The 24,042-nt window shown below is 47.4% G+C and overlaps 2 protein-coding genes and 1 pseudogene across 2 annotated transcripts; all 3 read right to left on the bottom strand.

Annotated features, from left to right (window-relative positions):
• Positions 1 to 13: 13 nt before the first annotated feature.
• LOC120681443 (probably inactive leucine-rich repeat receptor-like protein kinase At5g06940) lies at positions 14 to 3,257 on the bottom strand. Its single transcript, XM_039962938.1, has 2 exons — positions 789 to 3,257; positions 14 to 585 (listed from the first exon to the last, which is right to left on the bottom strand). Exons 1-2 carry the CDS (start codon positions 3,031 to 3,033, stop codon positions 227 to 229), a joined length of 2,604 nt encoding a protein of 867 aa, XP_039818872.1. The 5' UTR covers positions 3,034 to 3,257; the 3' UTR covers positions 14 to 226.
• Positions 3,258 to 5,086: 1,829 nt separating this feature from the next.
• On the bottom strand, positions 5,087 to 11,396 carry LOC120681890. The gene is made up of 9 exons (XM_039963548.1): positions 11,072 to 11,396; positions 10,437 to 10,537; positions 9,942 to 10,341; positions 8,037 to 8,864; positions 7,486 to 7,537; positions 6,579 to 6,646; positions 6,392 to 6,498; positions 6,214 to 6,301; positions 5,087 to 5,904 (listed from the first exon to the last, which is right to left on the bottom strand). The coding sequence occupies exons 1-9, from the start codon at positions 11,195 to 11,197 to the stop codon at positions 5,587 to 5,589; spliced, it is 2,088 nt and encodes a 695-aa protein (XP_039819482.1). The 5' UTR covers positions 11,198 to 11,396; the 3' UTR covers positions 5,087 to 5,586.
• Positions 11,397 to 16,817: 5,421 nt separating this feature from the next.
• LOC120683134 lies at positions 16,818 to 21,838 on the bottom strand (annotated as a pseudogene).
• Positions 21,839 to 24,042: the final 2,204 nt, after the last annotated feature.

The raw sequence follows: 24,042 nt of genomic DNA, 5'->3' as shown, positions 1-24,042 counted from the left end.
ATGAATTGTAGTATCAGTTTCTGTGATGCCTGCTGTTTCCTTCTGGTCTAAATCTGGGGTTAGAGGGAGTACAGAATAAGGTTTTGGTGATCACGCTGATCCCTTCTCTTTATTCTGTTTGTCATGCTATACAAATACAACAAGCAAGGGCTATGCAGTGATACATACTCTCTGAACTCTTGAGCTACCATGGGCAGAAGCAGGCGAGGTCAACGTGCTTCTGCATTCAGGGCTCCAGAACGATTTCAGTGGTCAGCGGCATCTGTGGATGAAAGCTGAAGCACAGCGGCTGGAGCGACCGGACGACCTCATCCATGGCCGGTCTCTGGTCGGGCATCACTGACGTGCAGCGCAGGGCGAGCTCGAGGGCCTGCATTCCCTGCCGCGCGGTGTGGGAGATGCTGGGGTCAAGTATCTGCGACGCTCCGTCGGTCATGTTGATCCGCCGGCGCACCCACCTGACGATGTCGACGGAGTCGTCCGACGCCGGCTGCTCCGCTGGCTTCCCGGTGACCAGCTCCAGGAGGATGACCCCGAAGCTGTACACGTCCATGAGGTGCGTCGGATTCTTGGCGCGGCTTTGCTCTGGTTTCAGAAACAAGAAGCCGAACAGCATCAGTGAGTTCTATTGCCGTCAGTTCTCGTTAGTATTGATATTCAGACTGTGCAAAAAGAATGATTTGGAACACATAAGATACTATGCCTATTGTGCAAAATGCCTCTGATAGCTGAACTGAACATTCAAAGATTTGCAATCTGGGTGCATTTTGAACTGCAAAAATGCTTACCTGGTGCGACGTAGCACTTGCAGTTCAGATCCGAAGCCATGGAAGTCTGGTACGCCATTTCCCCGACAACACGATCGACCCCAAATCCGGTAATCCTAGGCTCAAGTTCTTCACCAAGTAGCACGTTGCTCGCCTTCAGATCTCTGTGCAGCACTTGGGGACTATGGTCACGGTGAAGGTGCGCCAACCCTTGGGCCACACCCATTGCGATCCTCACCCGGTCCTTCCACGCCATGGTGAATTTCGGAGCGCAGATCAGATCCTGCAAGCTTCCCATCTGCAGGTAGTCGTACATGATGCTGACCTCGCCGTCGGAGTAGCAGAACCCCAGAATCTTGGCGATGTTCTTGTGCCGGACCTTGGCCAGCGCCTTCATCTCATTCTTCACTGCTCTGAACGTCAGCTTGCCTGAATTCACCAGCCGCTTCACCGCAATGTTCTGCCCGTCTTGGAGCTCGATCAGGTAAACTTTCCCGAACGCACCCCTGCCGATGATGCTCTTGTCGTGAAATCCGGCGAGCAGCTCCTCTCCGGTGACCTTGACAGGGTGAAACAGCACGAGCTTCCATGGGGAGGGCTCGCTGCCGTGTAGCCTCCTGCAAACTGCGAATGCTCCCACGGCGAGCAGCGCCACGCCGGTGAGGAACGACGCCACGGTCGCGGCGAGCGCTAGCCCCCGACGCTTCCTCGATGGCGCGTCACAATCGTTCGGCAACCCGGGGCCGCACAGCCCAGGGTTCCCTTGGAGGAACACGGCTGGAAGCTCGGAGATCAGAGACGGCGGCACGCGGCCGGAGAGGTGGTTGTACGAGACATTCAGCAGCGCGAGCTTGAGGTTCTGGAGCTCCGCCGGAACGCCGCCGGTGAGGCCGTTGCTGGACAGGTCGATGTACGTCAGCACCGGCAGGTCCCCAAGGGACGCCGGTATCGGCCCGGTGAAGCCGTTGCCGGCCAGGTACAGCGACACCAGCCTCTTGCAGCTCCTGAACTCCGGGATCGTGCCGGAGAGCGAGTTGCGGGAGATGTTGATGATGCTCATCTCCGGGGAGTCGCAGATGTTGTCCGGCAAGCTGCCGTTGAGCTCGTTGAGGGACGCGGAGAACCGGTACAGGGTGCGGACCTGGCCGATGCTCTGAGGTATCCCGCCGGAGAAGCTGTTGTTGTCAAGCTCAACCTGCTCGAGCCGAGACTGGCCGCCGGGGAACTCGGGCAACCGGCCGGTGAAGCGGTTGTTCTCGGCCCGGATCACGCGCAGGTCCGGCAGCGACCAGAGCCCGCCGGGGAGCTCCCCAGTGAAGGCGTTGTCGTGCACCTCGAACCTCTGGAGCATCGAACACTTACCAACCTCCTCCGGGAACGGCCCAGAGAGTCCGTTCTGCGACAAGTCCAGGGCCATCAGCTTCGGAAGCCTGAGGCCGAACCCGGGCGGCACGGCTCCGGTCAGGCTGTTCATGGACAGATCAAGAACCTGCAGCTGCTCCAGCCCGAGGAAGGACTCAGGGATCGCGCCGATGAACCCTGAGCCCTGCAGGTACAGCCACCTGAGGCTGCCCATCCTGCCGATCTCCGGTGGCAGCTCGGACTCCAGGAACTGGTTCCCGGACAGGTCCAGCAGGTGCAGGCTGGTGAGGTTGCGGAACAGCGCCGGGTGGAGCACGCCGGAGAGGCGGTTGCCCCCGAGGTCGAGCATCTCGAGGCTCCCCATCGCGGCGAGCCCGGCGGGCACCTGCCCCTCGATGCTGTTGCCGCTGAGGTCGAGCGAGACGAGCGCGGGGAGCGCGGCGAGCTGCTCGGGGAGCGGGCCCCAGAAGGCGCCGGCGCTGAGGTTGAGGGACGCGAGGGAGGCGCAGCGCGCGAGGTCCAGCGGGATGGTCTGGTTGAACCCGTTGGACGCGAGGCTGAGCGCGACGAGGCCCGGCACGCGGCAGAGCGAGGCGGCCGAGAGCTCGCCGGAGAGGCCCAGGCCCTGGAGCGAGAGCGAGACGGAGACGGTGGCGTTCGCGGCGGCGGCGGCGGCGCTGGTGCAGGCGACGTGCGGCCAGTTGCAGTAGGGCGCGGAGCGCGACCAGCCGGCGAGCGCGCCCGACGGGTCCCGCAGGGACGCCTTGAAGTTGAGCAGCAGCTCCTGCGGCGCCAGCGCCTCCGCTGCTGCCGAAGACGGCGAGGCTGAGGCCGCGATCAGCGTTGAGGCGAGGAGGAGGAAGAGCGGAAGGCTGGCGGCGCCGGTGCCGGCGGCGGATGCCATGGACGACGGAGCTGGTGAGCGTGGCGCCGCACGGAGGGCCGGAGTTGGGACTGGACTAGTGGAGTGTCAACTGAGTGTGTGCCGTGGGCGCGGCTGCCGTCTGTTTGGTGGTAATCTCTGCAGGTGTAGGACCGATCGTGTAATTGGCCAGGGCGCGACTAGTTCGTGCCCTGTCATTGATCACTCGTTCACTAATCGCCACTCGCCAGCGGCTCGTCTGGTCTAATCCTCTCCCAAAAAAAAACTCGCTTGTCATTACTGTACGAGTAGTATCTACTAGTTGCTGATTAGGTGGCAGTGGAGTAGCCCTGTTTGCTTCTAAATTTTTTTCAGAAGTCTCTATCACATCAAAAAGAATCTTACTATTTTATAGTATTAAATAAAATCTGTTTATAAATATTTTTTGACAGCTGAGTGCTTTTTCGCGAGACGAATCTAATGATCCTAATTAATTCATAATTTGCTACATTGATGCTACATTAACCATTCGCTAATTATGAATTAAGATACCTCATTAAATTCGTCTCGCAGTTTAGCCTCAAGATTTTGCAGTTAGTTTTATAATTAACATTTATTTAATACTTCTAAATACTAAAAAGTTCATAGGACTTTTTTAAATCTCTGTTCGAAAACACCCTCTAGCAGTACATTCTGCCGGCCGAGTCATGCCGGACGCCCTCGCCTCTTGCATTGTTCCGTTTGGACTCTGGGATGGTGACGCTGGCACTGGCGCTGCTGCTTTTGGACTTTGGAGTGGCGCCTTTGTCCTGCGCGTCGGACGCGATGTGACGTTCAGGGAGTACTGGTGCCGGGCACCGTGGCAAACTGGCATGGCATGGGCCCGGGTCGGCTCGTGCAGGGCGTGGTAACGTGGTTGCAGCAGAAACAGCAGCTCTGCGCTCGGCAGGAGTCATTAGCACAACTTTAACCACTAATTAAAGATATTAAATAAAATTAATTTATAAAACTAACACTACCATTTCTGCGCTACTTCGTGAGATGAATCTAATGAAATCTTTGATCGTATGATTAGAGAATAGTTACTGTAGCTAATCATAAATTAATTAACGTTATTTTATTCATAAAGAAATTTTGCAAATAGACTTTATTTAGTACTTTATATATACAAAATTCCCAGTGTTGTAGCGCAAAGCAAACAGGTAGTGTTTTTTTTAAGCTTGGATGGCTTGATAGGTAGTGAGCGATCGGATCGTTGTCTCCTTCCTGCTATCATCGAATCCTACATCCACCTCGACCTATTATGCCATTAAGTTGAAAAAGAAAGCAACTTGATTTTTATGGGAAGATCGGGTGACTTTCCTAGTAACCTCGAGCTGCTCTCACTTAAAACAGCCTTCAAGCTTCAATCATGGATTCGGATTGGTGAAAAGTGCAAGGACAAGCAGTGAAACAAACTGGACTGATATTTTAATCTTTTTTATAGGCTGATATTTTATATTTTAATCCTTGGCACCGCACGTCACGGGCGTTGCACCACCTACAAATCCAAACAAAGGTGTGTTTAGTTGGTGAAAAAGTTTGGGTTTAGGTACTGTAGCATGTTTTATTGTTATTTGATAATTAATGTCCAATCATGAATTAATTAACATCGTTAAATTCATCTCGTGGGAATCAGTCAGACTGTGTAATTAGTTTTTTTTAACTATATTTAATACTTCATGTTTGTGTCTAAAAATTCGATGTGACGGGAACTATAGGAAAAAATTTGGAAACTAAACGGGGCCAAAACTGGTAGTAAAGAAATACTCGAGGCAGCAGCTTGAGGGAGACAGTAAAAAGGTGGGGGTTACGACAAAGGTTGTTGCCCCTTCAGTCACCTGACTTTCACGACTCGGTGGTCAACACGAACAGACCTTGGATTTCAGCTACCCGTGAGTTTCGCTATTCCAAGATAAAATGCACGAAACATGTGCAGCAGACGCCCAGATTTAAGCTGTGCTGCAGACAGAGCTACAGCAGACGCCCAAATGTACAAAAATGATTGACTAGGAAAAGAAAGACAAAGAAGTGAAATACGTATAAGCATGTACAGTTGACAACCAAATCTCATAGGCACCCCATGGGTTATATATTTACAAAACCTGACCCAAGAAAGCTGAAAGGAAAATATACCCATCTGTAGAAATATGATGAAGCACATTTACTGAAACTACAGGTTTGGGCACGATCACCATCCGCCATGGAAACCGTGGAGGCTTAATAATCTAGCAATAATAACAATTGTTCCAGCGTTCCTGTCGCATTCATCTTTCCTTTACTAATTTTTTTATATAGATTTTCTCCCCACAAACCCCACAGCCAACCAGCACAACGTGTCAACGTCTGCTGATGGGGAAAAAATCATGGAACGCCGCTCACTTAATATGGCTCGAAGTTTTGACGTGCACAAAAAAAAAACAGCCTGCTACAAACTAAGATCTGCAGCTACTTCAATATGTACCAAAAGTGGCTGAATGAACTACAAAACAGCCATCAATCAAGAGCTCTTTCTGCGAGGTTCATCAGGAACAGTGGCCTGCTGCGCCTTGCCAGTCATGCCATCGCACCGTCATTTGGTTTCGGCTCAGTGCGTGTGTAGGTGAAGCTTCGTGTGGTTGGGGTGACCAACTGATTCCCAGGGGCTGCAGGTGTAGTTTGACAAGGTTTTCCAGCATCGACGGAATCAGATGCGTCACGCTTCCACTGTAAACTCCGGGCACCACCTCTGAGTGGCAGTCGCCCACGGGTAGCACCAGGGAAGGTCGGCCTTGGGTACGCAGTTCTAATGAGCCTTGAAGCAAAGGGTGATCCCCGAGAAGCACGGGGTAGGCCAGGCAATTGGGTTGCTTCGGTGGAGGATTTCCGAACAACCTGCAGCGCAATATGATTTGAGTTACTTCTAAGACCTTCATGCTGGGAATAGTTTCGCAATAATGCTCAAAGCACAATATCAACTGCAACAGCCGGAGCATAACTTCTTGTCATAAATTACCAATATGGAAAACACTAATAAAGCAACTGACAAAAGTTATGGCATATATTGTGCTACCCTTGCATGGATAGTGAAAAAGACTACTTGAAACTAAATGTATATATATGCACGTTTGAGAATTACACTAGCAAATCTTACTAAAGCAAACTACTGTACAAGTAAACATGGAGTTAGGTCAAGGTTTTTACCTTCAAAATGCGTGACATAAAAGATGTGCCATTCAGGGTTAATGCCTGCTCTGCCGATTCTTTATGCAAAAATTCAATGTACGCTGAGCTGTTAAGTCAAAAGGAGAAAAAGAAAACTAAGGATACTGCCTAACATAGTTGATTTTTCAGAATTACATATAAGACTTAGAATTCATACCCAGTTGGTTGACCAGTGATGCCATCAGTCACCATAAGGGTCTTTAGGACAGCCCCAAACTTATTGAAGTGTCGAGTAAGAGCATCTTTTGATGCACCAAAATGTACCTAAAAAGAAACAAAACAACTAGTAATGAGTGCAAGTCTTCAGCTACATGACCATAAGGAAAATGCAGCGGAATACTTACATTATTAACAAAGACAGTTCTAGAATCAGGGCCACCTTCAGGTTGACCTGTGGTATTTGACCCAACAGCTGACGGGGGGAGAACAAAAACTTTTAGTCATCAAGGCAAGGGGAATTGAAAAAACAAAAAAATAACATGAAAAATGTACTGCATACAATCACCAATATAAGCAGTTTTGGGACCTGGACACGGTCTACAAAGTGACTTTGACTATCAATTTCGATAAAAATATATTGTTGTTTTGTTTCAAAAAGAAAAGGTTTTATCTTATGAAATTACTGTTCATGATTAATTTAATAGCCTCAAGCTTATATTGCAAAACTATTTGGATATTTAGCTATTGATTGTTAAAGTTAAAAAAGAGTACTTAGGACAAACCTCAAAGGCTCAAACTACTTGTATTTGTGATCAGAGGGAGTAGTAATTAACAGGGTTAAAAAAAGGTGAATAGGTAAACAAATGGTTAATATTAAGGATTATAAAATAAAGATCTTTTAAAGAAAAAAATTAATTTGGTGCTCATATCAAAGCTTAATAAACCACAAAAGTAAGCAGATGTCAAATCCATGCAAATTTTTGTTATAATTTAGTATTAAAAAAGATTGTTCATGAAAAAGCAGCTCCCTAGTGAAATCAATTGCAGGTTAGTTCAGAGATAAGAACCATAAGTAAATCAATAGCAGTGCTAATGATATCATAACTCGTAACTAGCATTTCCAAATCCCTAATAGAGCAGTTCTTTGTTTACTTGATATCAAATTATCAATCACAACAGGAAATGGCAATTAAAGCATAACTCCAATAGGATTAAAAGAATGTTTTCCACATAAACGTCTCCCTAAGGTCCTAAGGTTAGCAATTAAAGCACTGCAGTTGTCGCTTCGAAAAAGCGAGCAGCTTTACATACCAGGTGATGAAGCCTTCTGCACCTCCAGCATAGAACTCGAATGTACAAAATCCTGGAATGTATTTCAAGAAATTAGAATAGAATGAGGCATCATAAATGATCCAGAAAATACAATGTGTCATGAATCGTCCACAAAATAATAATGTGGGCAAGAAACATGAAAGAAAAAAAAATGAGAAACAAATAAACAATAGTTGAAAATCTACTGTATTCCTTGCCACATGTATGGGTATTGCACTCAACGAACTTATGAGAATTGCTGGCCTCAACATATTTTTTAAACCAACTTATCAAGCTACATGAGTTTTATTTGGACTCTCTCTTCACTCCGAGGTCTTTTGATGATTTTTGTGTCAAATAGCATGCCATGGTTTGCCGTAAGGATATGCGGAAGCATTCTTCTCTGAATGCTTTGACTTGAAATATTAAATTTGTAGAAGATTATACCTCTAAACCTCAAAGCACCAAACATGCGAGGAACTCAAATGTTGGTTAACTTTATGGTAAATCAAATATTCAATTTAAGGGGGGAAAGACAGATAAAAACTTACTTTGGACTTATCAGTCATGACCATATCATTAACATGTGCAATTTTCACATTTGACTTCCTTGCATCAGCAACCTTCTTCTCCACTGGCACTTGAGGGTCAAATACAACAGCATCCCTGGTTTCATGAGTTGGAAGCTTCAGCATACTAGTGTTAGCAGAAATATTTAAGTTCTTTTCAGATGGTCTTGGTCCTGAACCAGCATGTGTGCCCTGAGTTATCAATCTTCTGCTTCTTACTTCCGCAGCTCCCCTTACATACCCTAATACTAATGACTCTTTGCCACCAGTAGAAGGGAATGTACTTCGGCGAGAACCCAATCCATTATACCTATCATACTCATCAATAATGGGAGCAGAACCTGTAGCTTCCTCTGATTCCTGGTCATGCATGTAAGCATCACTGCCACTATACTGATTTCTTTCATAAAATTCAACTTGATTTTCTGCTCGTATGTTATCTTTATTCTCGTATTCTTCACCTTCTGGATCCTGATCTCTAAGAGTTTCGGTATGATTTATTGTGGGCATCCTCCCCAATCTATTAAAAACACTCCCCGAAAAGCTACCCTTGATAGCATCCTCAGCCGCCTCAGCTGCAGCCCTTAGTGCTGCTGTTGCACCTGGTATTCTCACATCTGAATTTGTTCTCTGCAACCTAATATGAGTAATATCAAGTGTGGAATCTGATGCCAATGTAGACACCACAGAGCGAAGTCGCTTGGAAGCTGATTCTGATCTAGGAGTCACTGGCTGCACAGTTCTGACAGCATCACGAACAGCAAACTGGAGAAGTCGGCGTGGTGCACCGATAACTGGGTGGGGCGTCCTCTGGAAAGATGTTAAAAGTATTATCTCAATGAACAAATAGCGGAGGTAGTTTACATCAGTTATCAGTAATGGTATAATAAACAAGAAAACAAGATAAAGCACTCCAGGGCATCAATTCAAGTTGGGCACTATAGGCTCATTTGTAGATCTATTTTATCTTTGCTCCTACCAAAATAGGAAAATATTCACATTGCCCATATTATACTCACATCCTATGAGCACCTCACCCCGACATGACTGCGTACCAACATGGAATGAGTTTTCAAAATAAGGTTATGTGACTACAAATCTAGAATACCATTTGTATAACCATCAGGGTTGCTGTTAATCCAGATTCAAATGTCTAATATACATCTGCTTGCATAGTTTACAGGGTTCCAAAATACATGCTAAAAAATAGAACAGAGGATATAAACTTCTGGTCGCTGCAATTAAGACAAGATTATATAACCAGAGGTTACCACAATGCAAATCCTATAACAGGATTAAACATGGGCAGGGTTATACACTACTCCGTAAAGAAAAGGGTTTGCCCATCCTGATGTCCTATTAAAGGTGGTACACAATCAGATTTCAATATTCAAATTACAAGCCTAGGCCCAAGCCCAACAAAAAAGAGGTCATTTTTTGTAGAATTTTATACAGAGCAACAAAAACAAACCAGGGAAACATTCAAATTATCATGGGATAGACACAGAAAGGGGGGAGTGCAAATAGTGCTACCTTAAATTACCAAAATGCAAATGACTTACCTAGTTTGCCCCGGGGTTTTACTTATGCTTTCACCAGGGGTGTAGATAATAGTAATGTTCTAGTTATAAAATCGAAACAGACTCATGTGGTGTAATCTGGGACAGGCAATCTGTTCTACCATCTAGGCAGTAATATCGAGACAGAAAATAAAACACTGCTATACTAATAGCACTTTCATTTAGCAGATTTTGAGGACTATAAGAAGCATATACCTAACATATTCATCTATTTAACATGATAAATTAGCAAAAGGATAAATAAATATATTGCCAATGTTGCTAAGCTTTGCAAAACAACAAGCATAAATTGAAGAGGATTAAAAACCTTGGTAGATCGTGCATCTGCATCTCTGCTCCTCTTTCTGTGGTTATGCATGTCAGGAGAGCGGGTTTGTCTTCCAGCATGTGATTTATGAAAATCCCTTTCATGTGCATGTGATTCATGAGCCTCCTTTTCTTCTGCATGAGAAACATTGGCTACAACACTTCGAAGAGGAACTGCTTCTGGCTGTTCTCGAACAGTTCTACCCCAATCTCTTCTCTGATGAGTTCTCATTGTCTTCTGGTTTTCAGGTTCAGGTTCACAATTAATTTGTTTGCTGCTAGACAAACTGCCAACAGGCAATCCTCTACCGGCACTGCGAGTGCTTTTAGGTTCATCACTAGAAGTGGCAGCTTTAGGTTGAACATAGAGGTGCAAATTTGAGGAGAGATGATCCCATAACCTGCACAATCATAGACAGATCCATGATATTGTCAGAGGAAATGCATGGTAAATGAAAAAAATGAATTAAGAAATGTTCGGTTGAAAGAAGATAACCAGGATACAAATGCATCATTGTCATCGCCCAAAAAAACCAGCAGCTCCTTTGCAACCTCGTCCTTGCACCTCCCATTCCTTAGCAATACTACAACATACTCCTGAGCAACAATGAGAAGAAATTGATTGATCAGCAATCTTAATGGATCTGCCGCTTTGAGAAAAGCACACAATTAATATCAATCATACAAATTGTCCACTACATAATGTTCAGCAACAAAACTGGAAGAACTCAACCATATGCTTTAACCTCCTCCACTCCACCAGACACGCTGGAGTTTGTTCTTCAAAAAACAACGTATAACTGGTTCCATATGCGGCTAAATGCCATGTATCCCAAAACAAAATCCAAATTCTAAAACGCACGAACGTAATCGTACGCCACCAATCCTCAAAAGCACACGAACCACACTAAACCCCAAATGCGAGATAACTAAAACGCCAAAGCGCCCGGCCGTAAAGGGAACCAATCAGATAGCCGCGATTCCGCAAAATCCAAACGGCCGCGCACCGCCCGCTGCGGAGCCGCACTTCGCAGAATGGCACGCGCAACGCTAGGGTTTAAGCAGCGGATCGGGGGATCGCGCCGCGCCGCTGCGCGGCGCCGGAGGGAAGTGGGGGGCCGGGCCGCTCACCGCGAGCGTGTCGTCGGAGTAGTCGCCCATGAGCTCCCTGAGCTTCTCCTTGGCGCGGTCCTGCAGCATCTTCACCCCCTCGGCGGTGAAGTTGGCCTTGAACGTCCGGCCCTCGCCGCCGTCCATGGAGGGGAACCCTAGCCGGCTCGGTGCCGCCGCCCCTCCCGCCCCGGCCGCTGTCCCCCCGGAAGTTCAGGCGGCCGACGCAGCCGCGTCCTACGGTATCGCACCAGGTCGGGCGGAGGCGGCGGGGATGGGGCGGCACACGAGCGCGAGCGGCGTCGGGGTTGGGAGCCTGGACCGTCGCGGGGGGCGGACGCTTTGCGACGTGCCGCTGGGCGTGCTGCGGGGGCCGAGAGGGTGGGTAGGTTGGCTTTCCGGGGGGGTCCTCGCGTGTTGCGGCCTTTTGGGCCCAGAACGAACTGCCTGCAGGCTGCGCACGCGCGCGTTACAGAATTGGGTTGGGTTGGGTCGCGTGGGCCAGCGGGTGTGTGTTGGTCTGCAGCAAACGAGATTCTCCGGCCCAATTCATAGGTTCCGGAGTTGGGTTTTGCTTAGCTTCGTGGGCCGTTAAGGTGTAAGAGCTCTGAAATTATGTTCTTTGTTTTTCCGGCGTTTGGTCGTTACTCGTTTCCCTTTCTTTTTTCGCGAAACGCAGTTTGGTTGTGGTGCGGCGAAGGTAAGCGCCCTAATTTTTTGCTCTCGGGTGGGATGGGTAGCCGAATTTCAATCTCAGGTCCGTTAATACATGCATGCATGCAGGTGGAGATAAGTAGGGGTGGTAAAGGGCCCAACATTTTGAACTAGAAAATCTAAGGATCGGGCCCTAAAAGGGCCGGACTCTAAATATATGTATTTTTGAACTAAAAATTTTAAGGATTTTATTGGGCTGTGAAGAGGCCATTAGGGCCATGGCCCATTACCACCCCTAGAGATAAGTTGATGATATCACTCACATGCAAGAGTTCATACGAAAAAAAATCTATAAATCTTAAATCATGTATAAAAATTAAATTCCGATTGCACCATCATCTTTATTATTGCAAGATCTTCAAAACAAAATCACATTTACCTATGTTTGCATGATTATTTTTAAAAATATATTTTTAACACCAAATAATTAATTTCAAATACTGGAAACAAAAGATTTAACAAAACGAACAAATAATTATTTTTACGAAAAAATTAAACATACCGAATAATAATGTACCACAAACAAAGTATTAAAGATCGTGAATATTTATTTTTATAGGGTAAATAATAGAAAATAAATATCGCGAACAGTTGAGTCAACGTGGCTGAACAATTTAGTCTGCGCGTGAATAGGCACTCTAACGGGCTAGCGTACAACACAGCATGGCAACCTACCTACACCTTTCGAGCCCTTTGTTGAAAGCAGCAATTCACGAGGAGCGCGCTTGGTAGAGTATATTTGAATGAGATCAAGAACTAAACCACCACTCTAGAAACACAGCATGGCAACCTACCTACACCTTTCGAGCCGTGCTTGTCTTTGCCATCTACCCACATGTGTCCAGCCACAGTCCGTGCGTGCCACCACTGGCCTGCTGGCCGGCCTCTCCGGCCAAGTGCCGCGCCCTACTACCTGGTGTCACTACCTCTCAGAACCCATCCACACGTGCCAACAGTTCACCAGCGTCCACAGATTTTGGGACCCACTTTCCAAAAGCGAGCGACCGAGATCACGCGGCCGTGAAACCCCCGCTTGTCCTGGTTCCAAACCCCTCTTTCATCTCGGTTTTAGAACCAGGACAATGAAGTCGGGACAAAAGACCCGGAGTCTTTAGTCTCGGGTGAAATAACCGGGACTAAAAAGACCATGTGTAATGTAAAAAAATATTCTGTGCAATCAAAACTCGAACCCGAGATGTCTTGCCTCGCATGTAGTTTCTTTACCACCCCATCTACACATCACATGTGACTTTAGAATGAATACATTCCTATTAAACTAACCTGTGAAGGACTCTTTAATCTCGGTTGGAGCCACCAACCGGGACAAAAGACCCCTTTAGTCCGGATTGGAGCCACCAACCGGGACAAAAAGGGTTGTCCCGGTTGGTGTTACCACCCGAGACTAAATGTCCAGAGCCTTTGGTCCCGGTTTGGAATGACTTATAATTTAGAACGGATGGAGTATATAGGAACTGAAACTCATCAGTTTTACAACTCCTAGTCCCAATAGGCATCGGTTACTACCAGTGCTAGTCTCACGAGGTTTGATTTGTCTAACTCGAGTATTCTAGAGATGATCTAACATCATAACCCAATCTCTCAGTTGGTGCTTCCAACCGGGACCAAAGGCCCCCCCTCCCCCCCGCCCGGCTAGCCGTTGGACCCGGGACAAAAACCACTTTTTGTCTCGGATTTAAAGACAGCCGAAACAAATGGCTTGGATCAAAAACATGTTCTGTAAGTAGTGCCCTCCCCTCAGCCCCACGTACCGGTCCACTCCACCACCACCTAGCTAGCCTTTTCGCCTTTCGAGAAAGACTCCTGTCCAAGTCCCCTTAACCTTAGATCTTAGCTGCCACGGGTGTGTTTGATCGGTGCTAGCACTAGCTCACAAGCTACCGAGACGGCCAGTCGTGTGTATATATATAAGATAGGCATGGCTTCGATGATGGAGCTCTCCAAGGAGTGAAGGAGACCGACGATCCGTAGACCGTAGTAGTGCAGTTCTCCTGGGTGGGTTCCGAGCTATGTGGGGCGGCGTGCTGTCGCTCGTGCGGCAGGGCCTGGGCGCCGTGGGTGGCGCGACGTGGCGGCGGCGCGCGGCGCCGTCGGCCTGGGCGACGGCGAGGGCGGCGCCGGCGTGGAGGAGGCGTGGGCGGCGGCGAGCGGGTGGCGCCCCGCGCGCGCGGCCGACGAGGTCGGGCACCTCCTGGTGCGCGAGAGCTTGCGCTACGTCATCTACGCCTGACTCCCGCGCGCCAGCCGTGCGCATGTGTGCTCAGATGCATGTAACCGTTGCTTGCTCTTATCGTGATTGCCCGTATCCCAACCAACCGAGATCGTATATTCGTATACATGTATGTATGCTCCTGTAATCTACAGCTAAAGACAGTAGATAGCCGTTAAGCTGCTCTTGGCTCGACGATTAGTTCTTCCGTGCTTGGATGCCGCGTGGGCTACGTGCCTACGTGGGTTTCGCAACCTTCAGATCAGACCGAGAGAACAACGGCTGACTCTGTTTGCGTGCGCCGTGCCAATCGTTTCAAAGTCCTTGGTCACGGCCTCACGGCTCACTCCGGCCGATGAAGAAGTTGCTGATCTTTTCAGAGGTAAAGAAGATGATGATGATGACAGAGTTTACACAAGATGGGAAAGATCCCCCCCCCCCCCCCCCCAAAGAACAGGAAAGACGGATCAGGCACAAGAGTGAGATACTATGCATTGCTGTACGGCAGACGTGGACCTAACATTTCTTTATCATGTGCACGTGGCTGTCCATCGCAGTGCTTATCATCAACAGGGCTGGCGACGAGATAAGAACCGGATTTGCAGGTCGTTATCGGCATCACGCATCAGATATGGCGCAGAGGTGCCATCCGTCCACCCACCCCGCCTCTTCGTGCTTGCATGGTCATCTTCTTGGATGGATCATCATCATGAATGGACTAGTTGCCGATCGAGGTCCTGGGCAGGCCTCGGAATGGCATTTGGTTTCTGTTAGGTTTCCGGCACCGGGTAAACCAGCTGGATGAGGGCATGCTGTCATTTCAGGGTTTCAGACTCCAGAGAACAGAACGGTAGCATGGCCTCCGAACGAGGAAGCAGAGAAAAACCACAAGGACTCTACAATGTTCGCCAACGACAAAAGCCGCCAGGCCAGGGAAACAGCCAATCAACGCAAAAACTAGCACCTGCAACGTGCACAGGGCACAAGAGCATGAAAGAAAACACCTATTGCGAGTAGATCAGAGAACACAACACAGGTCATCCGGAAACACATCCATCTCATTCTCATGTGCAACGCCATCAGAATTCAGGGATGGTTATCTATCGCAAATTTCATATTTCTCAGCCTTTCAGAAACAGAACAGTCACTGCTCATTAGGCTCAGATTGTAAAGAACTATGCCATCTGAGTTGCTCACACTAGACCATACCCCTTACTTTGCCCAGAACCTTGAGAAGAAATGGATAAGATATTACCCATCACACATATATGTACTGAAACGCCAGCATGGATAACTGAGAGAAGTGCCATATGCATTCCGAATCCGAACCTAATCTGCTACAGGTGGTGAAGATATTTGATTAGTACTAGATTGGTGGGGTGTCCAGCTTGAACGACGAACATGACTTGCATCGCAAGCTCAGACCAGGGAACACCAAGCAAAAAGCATTGGCAGTATGACAAGGATGATAGACCGTATCGGGTGGTCTAGTCTAAGAGGAAGAGAGGATGAATTAGACAAATTAAAACCTTAGACCTATGGCTCCAACTATTTGCACAATATTAAACTAAAACATACTATCTAAATGTGCAACTATGATTGTTCTAGTGTGAAACCCCTATCCCAAAAGAGTTTAGCAACCTATAGCATTTTCTATCAAGAAACTACTCTATGAAAGTAAAGGCACACAAATTGCTAGTATGAAATGCGGAAGCTTAAAGAGAGAGATAGGAGAAAGCAAACTCTTGACGCGGGTGTTTATCCCGTGGTTCGGTTAGCCACAAAGACACACCTACATCCACGTTGTTGTAGCACTCACTAAGAGTATTGCTACTCGGCCACCAAGTCTCTTCCGTGAACACAATCACGGTCACCTTGGCCCTGGGTTCCACTAAAGAGCTTCTCCACAAAGGATGGGGGTCTCCACGTCCCCCACACAATGTTGTCGTCGCCTCTCCACACCAAGTCGGAGGGTCGATGACGTGCCGGCGAGCCTTCAAAGCTCCAAAGTGCTGGCGCACCGAATTCTTCTTTTGGTTCACTAAAGAACCTCAGCACAAAGGCACTTGGCCTTGCAATCTCACTCACTAAGAGCTATCCTTTACACAACACTATCAAAGTGTGCTAAGGACTAAGGATATGAACACTAAGCTCTTGGATGGCTTGGAGATGTTTTTGGGTGTGTTTGTGACTTCCTTAAACTCCAGCAAGCTTCAAATAGCCGGGGGTGGCATATATATATAGGCCTCCAAGTCGAACTAGCCGTTTAGAGCCGTTACCCAACTTTCTGCGCACACACCGGTGTATCCGAAGGTATAGCACCGGTGCATCCGGTCACCCTGCGCCATGGGGTAGCCATTGGGTCTCTAACAGCTGACGCGGTGTCACCGGTTAGACCTGTGCCTAGTCACCGGTGCAGCTATTCTCTTTTGCAACTGTCACGGCATTGCACCGGTGCATTGATCCGGTGGGGCACCGGTGTATCCGGTCCTGAAGAGTTGTTTGTTGGCTGCTTGACATGCTCTCTGAGTAGTAGCATGGTGCTTGCACCAGTGCTTCAATTAACATTATCGGTTCATCCGGTGCAACTTGAACCGCTCCCCCTTGGCCTGGGCATTGCTCGGCCCCAATACACCGGTCATAGGGCACTGGTGCATCCGATGCCAACCAGTTAGACCGGTGTGGCATCACCGGTGTATCTGGTCCTACTGGTTCTTGCAGAACTCGTCCAATTCGATATTTTTTTGAGTTCTTTCTTCGTGTTTTGCTTTGTTTGGCATTTTTGCTTCATCCCTGGGATCTATTATTATTCACTTGACAAAAGCATTAGTCCTATTAATTATATTGTTACTTAATCATTAAAATCACAAAACAATAGTTTAATGAGGTCATTTTCCTTACAAAGGACCAGGATACGAGTAGCATGAGCATGCATCCTGGTTGCGCCCGAGTGTGTTGGCGGTGTACTGCTGTTTGATCTGGCAGGAGGCAGGGGCGGCTCTGCCACGTCCGAGTCTGTCAGGAGCGGCATGGGAGCCAATGCTGGTGGCCGCGCAGATTTGACGATGGTTTGCATGAGATCGCCAGGACGAGAAGGGTCCATGAATTCCGGTGTGCTGTTCCCCATGTTCATGCAATTGTTCACTGCAAAATAGAACGCATTGTGTGAGTGCAGCAGATTGACAGCTTCAGGTATTGTGGATGCTTTGTGAACTGAACAGGGTGCTATCTAGATGCAAGACAGACAACAAGGCTAACTGAGCTTACACTTGTATCTTCTAGCTGTGGCAGGGAACTCAGTGATCAGGCCATCCACTCCCCCGCGGCTGTAACATACCAATTGATTTGCTTTGTTGGATCTGAGAAGAAATCGTATGCTTGAGATGCAAACTCATTCATGAGCGTGTAAACATAGACTGAGAGACCCGCGTTCTGCAGTGTCTGGACAAGATTGGTCTTGTACATTGTGAAATGGTGGGATTCAGGGAAAACAGAGCCAGTATCAACGGAGACGGCACTAGCGAACTTTTTGATGTCCGTGAGGGAGGAAGGTGCAGCATCCCTGACTACTTCGTTGATCATGTACACAAGATCGTATTTCGTTTGCTGCTTGAACTTCTCTAGAACTGAACTATTCGTCGACTGAATCATGACTTTCTGGGACGTTTGATTGTTGTAACCAGCATCGCCAAGGGCTTTGATAACTGTATCAACCATGTCAAATCCAAGTTCCTCTGCCACAAAAGCAGCATGCTGCAAAATATGAACAACAAGTTAATTGAGGGCATAATCTATAACTGCAAGCCTATACATTTTTATGGGTTTTGTCTTCATCGATATGACAAACTCTAGTGCTAAAATATGATGGCAGAACGAACTAGTGAATCAACAGAAGTAATAGTGGCAGCCAATATCATCATAGTAAATAAATGAACGTGGTTCTTTTCATGCACTTAAAAACTCAATATTAGTATAAATTCTTACCTCTATACTGATCATGATTCCTGATAAATCCTTATCTTTTGTAAAGTCCAAAAAGTCTGATAGTCTCATGAAATTTCCTGCATTCCTGTATCTCGGATTTCTATCAAGTCTGTAGATGGTAAATGGGGTAGATATTTTGGCTGTAAGGATGGAGAAAAGTTAATCTCAGAATGCAGAGCAGAGCAATAAAGCTATCTAGCTGGTCAACAAAATATATAAGTAGTCAATAAAAGCTGATCCAGATCAGATAGCAGGTGAGCAAAATTGTTTCTCTTGATTTACGTAACAAGTAAAATATAAGATTTTGCACTTCGTTTCATTAGCAGAAACATTTCAATTCAACTTACGTCTCAGATTCTTTACAATGTCATCCCACGTGAGGTTGAATGTAAAGACTCCTTGCACACTCTGAACATCTTTTATCACTGTCGTCTGAGAGGCGAATTGCGATCTTGATACAGTAGTATCATCCATTAGGTTAACAGAACTCATGCATACTAGCACTCCATCTTTGGTCACTTGAACAGGGCAGTCAATGACATCTGCGCCATCATCAACTGCTTTTTTATAAGCTAGATCAGTGCACCCAGGGTAGTTCCCACTAGCACCGTTGTGGGAAATAATCATAGGCTTTCCTACATTCCAAAAGTGAGAAACTGGTTACCAGCAATAGATAAACATTAAGCAAGAAAAAAAAACAATGAACAAAGGATCTAGACATACCATGATCTGTGTTGCTTTTGTTTAAATTGGCAAAACACCCTGCAGAAATAAGATATGAAACACTGTGGATGAGAAGCTATAACCCATCTGAATCTTCAGGAAAATTGTATGAACACAGACTACAGAAACAAGAACAAAAGAAAGCGGGTTCTAAATATGGTGTAAAAGCTGAAAATGCACTGGATGTTTGTGGCAAATGCTCTTTGGTTTCTACAGAAAAGAAACAACAAAGGCACAGGAGTTTTAGATATTGATTCTCTCTCGATTTGTTAGTTTTCCTGGATATCAAGTTCAAGATAAGATTGTATAGTTACCTGCCGTATCTATCCTAAAATTCGTTAGGGCAATTAAGCTGCATACTAATCTCTTTCAACTTGTTAGTTTTCCTGGATATCAAGTTAGTAATACGATTTCATAGTTACCTGCTGTATCTATACTAATGATTTGTCTAATTTGCTTGCGTATCAAGTTACAGACGTTTAAAGATAAGATTTATTAGGGCAATCAAGCTAGATCCGTTGAGAACCTCTTGGCTTCATCAGGACTCAGGAGGAGATCCAGCAAAAAGGCAATCTCACAGCCATCCAAACCACTGAAACCAGTATAAAAGTACATGCCGCAAAAAGCAGAAAACATGGAATATTTGAAAAGTACATATTTTGAACAGTGATTGAAGCAAGCATGAAAAGAAATGAGAATATCAAGATTATTCCACGCTGTGTGTTAAGAAAACAGCGAAATTATGCAGCTTGTAGATTTGGTTAGTGAGTTACTTCCTTCAGGAACAGAGAACCGCTTCCTCAATAAAAAAATTTGAGTTCTAATAACAATAGCTATAAAACCTATTAGATAAAACCAAGTTTGTGTCAAAACTTTTGTGGTTTACAAATTATTTGACTTAGAAGCCTCACCCACTGCTTTCTTCCCTCATAAAAGAAAATGGTAGTAAATTCGAAGAACAAAATTGTGTTGATATAAAACAAAAAATATAGAAAAAATTAGGACTCACCAATTGCTTCTGATGGTGTAACAGGGAAATCAGAGAGTACACCATCAACAGAGAACACACCATTATCGATGAATGACAGATATTCTGCTAAGGGATCGTAACTATGGTTGTAACTGAGCATAAAGTCATTTGCAAAATCAGCAGCATAAACTTCTAACCCAGCTTTATGAGCATCATCGACAACTGAAGTATGCGGTTGTAGATAATTATCTGATGAAGTAGGCCAAATATAGCTCTTTGGGACCAGTATCCCGGATGCAAATGTCTTGATAAATGTAAGGTTCTTCAAGATGGAACCATAAGTCTTGTTCATAGATGGTTCAAGAGTGCTCTCATCAAGAAAGCGGAACACAAGCTTCGTCTTGTTGCTAACTCTTCCATGTACGCTGGTGAGGAAGGTCACTTCAGGTGATGAGATATAATTAACAACAACACGCTTAGATACGGAAATGATATAGTTCCTCATACTTAGATTGAACTGGCTGTAGAACCTATCATGCTGCAAATGGCATTAATACGAGGTTACAGCATGACAGCAGAAAACAGTCCAATGTGATCTACTATATAGAATGATATTATCAGTGGTACCTGGACATTAAGCCAAATTCCAGGAGGTTTGAACTTGGACTGCACATCTTCAACAGCAAGTATTGCATAGGAATTTGAATCAAATCTGGGAGATCGAGAGCTGATTGACCGCACAACTGCACGACATATACATCACAATGAGTTAGATAAGTAAACAAATCATGTTGCTGAAATCATAGAAAGTTCACAGCATGAGGCATTCCCCCTGTGCCTAGGTATGTTTTTCATTAAGAGGGGAAGAGGCATTTCCCAGTTCTTCGTCTAATACTGACATGGCTACTGGCATAAACAACATCCAATATTTAATGAGATAACTTAGAACAGTATCATATCACTTACGAGGGATTGGTCCAAGCTCAGTGATATTGTAGTCGACAGAGAACCATCCTGAGGTAGGCACACCATTGACAAGGTAGGTCTTCTGACCCTGTGCATAGATATCTGCAATATCTGTGCAGTTGTCCATCTTTATGTCCGGCAGGCAAATGCCAAGCTCATCCTTGGTCAGCCTCACATCGCAATAAAGTATTGTATCCGGCAAGCTAGCATACTGCACAAATCTATAAGCATCTTCGCTTGAATCAGGGAACACCCCTGAAAATCCACCCTTTGCTACAACTGCTGGCGCCTTGCCTGAAAAAACATGCGTATCTGTTATCCTACAGTACGCATGAAATGGGTGGATCCAAACTCTGATCCGAAATGCATCCAAGAAGCAGGATGTCTTGTGCAAAACGGGATATGCAGGTATGATAAAACCTCAAGGAGACCACGCTATATTTCTCCGTTAACAATAAACGTCAAGTATACAGAGATACCAGCAGCACAAACCACAAAGTCATGTACCAAAGTTTCATCTCAAAAACTTCATCCAAATAAGTAAGTAATTAGTTGACCATCAGCTGAAAGAAGACATCTTGCTCGGTCCAAAAATATCCTCTGACCCAAAATCTAAAATCCGTAGCTGATTGTAGGAATTTCCGGCCATGCTAGAATGGATGAAGATCGAACAAGGCTAAAACTAAAACAGATGTGGTGCGCAAAAGAGGGTTTTTTTGAGCAAACATGAACTGGCGGCGTCCCAAAGCCAAAGGCTCGGCCCTGGAAGAAAAGAAGAGGACCGTGGGGGGACGCGTACCGCTCAATGTCTTCCAAGAAGAGGCCTCCTGCGCGGCGGCGACGCCCAGCCACAGCAGCACGAGCGACGCGAGAACGGAGCAGACATGGCCGGCCCTCATCGCCTCCGGCGAAGAGCGCCGCGCCGCCCTCGGCGCAAGGAATGCCGCCACCCGGGAGGCCGAGAAGGCAGCAAGAACCGAGAAATCCCCCTGACCTCCGCGCAATGGCTTTGTTGGATTTTAAGCCCCGGGAGAGGGAGACGACGAGGCGAAGTAGCGCCGAGCCTGCGTCGGGGGAGGCGAGGGGAGAGCAGGAAGGAGTACTGGCAGCGGGGGAAAGGTGGTGGTGCGGTACACGGAGTCGGAGGGAGTACAAGTGGTGGTCAAATAATGGGACAGCTGCCTCCAGCCTCCATTGATGCCTTGAGGATCAGCGCTGCTGCGGCTCCATGGTTTGGGGGTTTCTGCAGGATCACAATCAGATCAAGGACTGCTCGACTGATTTGGGGCTGTGTTTACAGCTAGGTACAACTGCAGTATCTGAAATAGTCAAATAGATGTACGTGTATACAGCTCATTGTACACGTATTTGCGTCTCTACACACGCATGCATGTAAAACTCAGAGACGGTTATACCTTTTGATTTGGGCTCGGCTGGCAACGAGTGCGTCCTTGTCCTATTATACCTTCACGTGTGACAATTATATCCCTGTTGATGATGATAGAACGCTAAACGACGAATACATCACCATTCTACTGTGATTTCACGCGAGCCAACGGGTTTATTTTTTGTAAGTACTGGTGTGACATCTACATCAACGTTACTCAAATGACCTCCCTACCCGAAGGTCTTTCGTTCTAGGCTCGTTACTAGTACTGCAATCGGCACCGTTGGGTGGTGATCTTTTTTGGGTAATGCTGGTGTTTATATCCTAGCCGAAAGGAACACGCAGAGTGTAAAAGCTGTTTGGGTGGTTAAGATGAGTCATGGCCGAACCAATCTTGCTACAGATACTGAGCAACCGTGGCTTATCACCCCGTGTTCCAGCAAAAGCGCCGTGGAACCAGCACATAGCCTGATGAGATGGCGCAGGAGTAAGCAGCAACAGTGAAAGGACCCAGCTCCCTGACAGGTCATAGGATGGCTGACGATGGGCCCCCGCGGAATAAACGCTGGAGTCCTAGGTGCTGCAGTGCAGGTGGACCCGGCCCACACGCGCCCGTCGCAGGTCGCACCAAGCTGACTGGCAGGCAGGCCGGTGGCATCCCGATCGCGATCCGTGCGCCGTGCGCGCCGGGCGCCGGCAACCCGCTTGGGGCCGGGCATGGCTCAACGCGGGGCCAGCCGGCCTTCCCCGCGCCTCCGCCAACTGGTGTTCCCCGGCGGAAAAGGGCACGGGTTCCACGCGGGGAAAGTCGCAACCCAGAAACTGGCTGGCACCCCGGCGACGGCGTCGCGTGCCATCTGATGATGACAGCGTCCACCGCGGCGACCCTCGGGCCGGATCGCGTGGAGGACGAGGCGGGAGTGGGTGCGATCGACATCGATTGGGGTGCGGTTCGCCGGCGGTGGCACGTCCGTCCACGGATGGCCAAGCACGGGGCCCGAGACCACTCGCTGTGCGGTGCCCCCTCGCGCCCGCTGCCGCGAATCAGGCGCCGCGGCGCCCGCAGGTAGGCAGCAGGAATCCCATGATGAACAGTGCAGACCCAGAACTACCCAAGTTTCCAGGAGGACAGCGACGCCCGCATCGGATGTTCTCATGGAGAGCGCCGGCAGCCAGGCGACCAGGGCGACCCTGCCATGTCCGGCCTGATCAAACCGAAGCTCACGACGGAGCGCCGGTACCCGGCCGGTGCCACGTAGTAACGTTTTATTTATCGCGCACGCACGTCGCTACCTGATGAGCAGCAGAGATGCGTGCGTTGCAGCTAGCGTGCACTGAAAACGACCGGCGCTCCGGCCCTACTCCAGCTACTACTCATGGCCGGAGCACCGCCGGCTCGTCCCCGTTTGCCAGCTCTGATCCAAGCGACGGTCACGGATTCGCGGGGCTGGGCGGCGAGTGAGACCGTACGGCCGCTCCCGCCGGTGGGTTTCCGGATCAGTAGTTCGGCCGCGCTCCGCGCCCGTTTCTTCTTCCTCCTCAGCTGCGCACGTCTTGGAAAGATTTCAGCGTTCACATGATGGGTACGTGTTCTCGTCAAAGAAGAAGAAGATGGTGAAGGGCCGAATTAAAGCACCAAGACTATCTCTATCAACTCCATAGGATGTTAAGCATCAGTAGTGTTGGGAATAAGGGAGTTTTAGATCTTAGGGTAATAGTACCGATCCTAAGAGGGGGTTATAACAGCAAAAAGTGCGGTAAAAACCCAATCTCAAACTAAAGATCGAGCCATAAAAATAATAAAAAATCAGCAAAGGACTACAAAATGAAATAAAGGATGTGTGCATGCTGCAGCTTGGCAAAGGGATTGGGAAATAGAAAAATATTATTTTATTCAGATCGGGACCCACCTCTTAAGACCTGGTCGATCTTATACACTAGGGCAGGCGACCATATGTGGGTGAGGCCCAGTTTAAGGGTGGGAGCAGTCACATACACTCGGGATGCTCTTAGCCAAATCT

The sequence above is a fragment of the Panicum virgatum genome, chromosome 7N (genome assembly GCF_016808335.1).
Source record: "Panicum virgatum strain AP13 chromosome 7N, P.virgatum_v5, whole genome shotgun sequence".
Taxonomy (NCBI): Eukaryota; Viridiplantae; Streptophyta; class Magnoliopsida; order Poales; family Poaceae; genus Panicum; species Panicum virgatum.
Note: the sequence above shows the minus strand (reverse complement) of the source record. Positions and strands in the feature narration are given on the sequence as shown.

Excerpts from the sequence above, each read along its gene's own strand:
- LOC120681443 (XM_039962938.1), bottom strand. The coding sequence starts at position 3,033 with ATGGCATCCGCCGCCGGCACCGGCGCCGCCAGCCTTCCGCTCTTCCTC. Across the intron at positions 586-788 it reads CAAGTGCTACGTCGCACCAG|AGCAAAGCCGCGCCAAGAAT; the intron begins GTAAGCATTTTT and ends TTCTGAAACCAG.
- LOC120681890 (XM_039963548.1), bottom strand. The coding sequence starts at position 11,197 with ATGGACGGCGGCGAGGGCCGGACGTTCAAGGCCAACTTCACCGCCGAG. Across the intron at positions 10,342-10,436 it reads AATGATGCATTTGTATCCTG|GTTATGGGATCATCTCTCCT; the intron begins GTTATCTTCTTT and ends ATGATTGTGCAG. Across the intron at positions 6,647-7,485 it reads GCAGAAGGCTTCATCACCTG|CTGTTGGGTCAAATACCACA; the intron begins GTATGTAAAGCT and ends TCCCCCCGTCAG.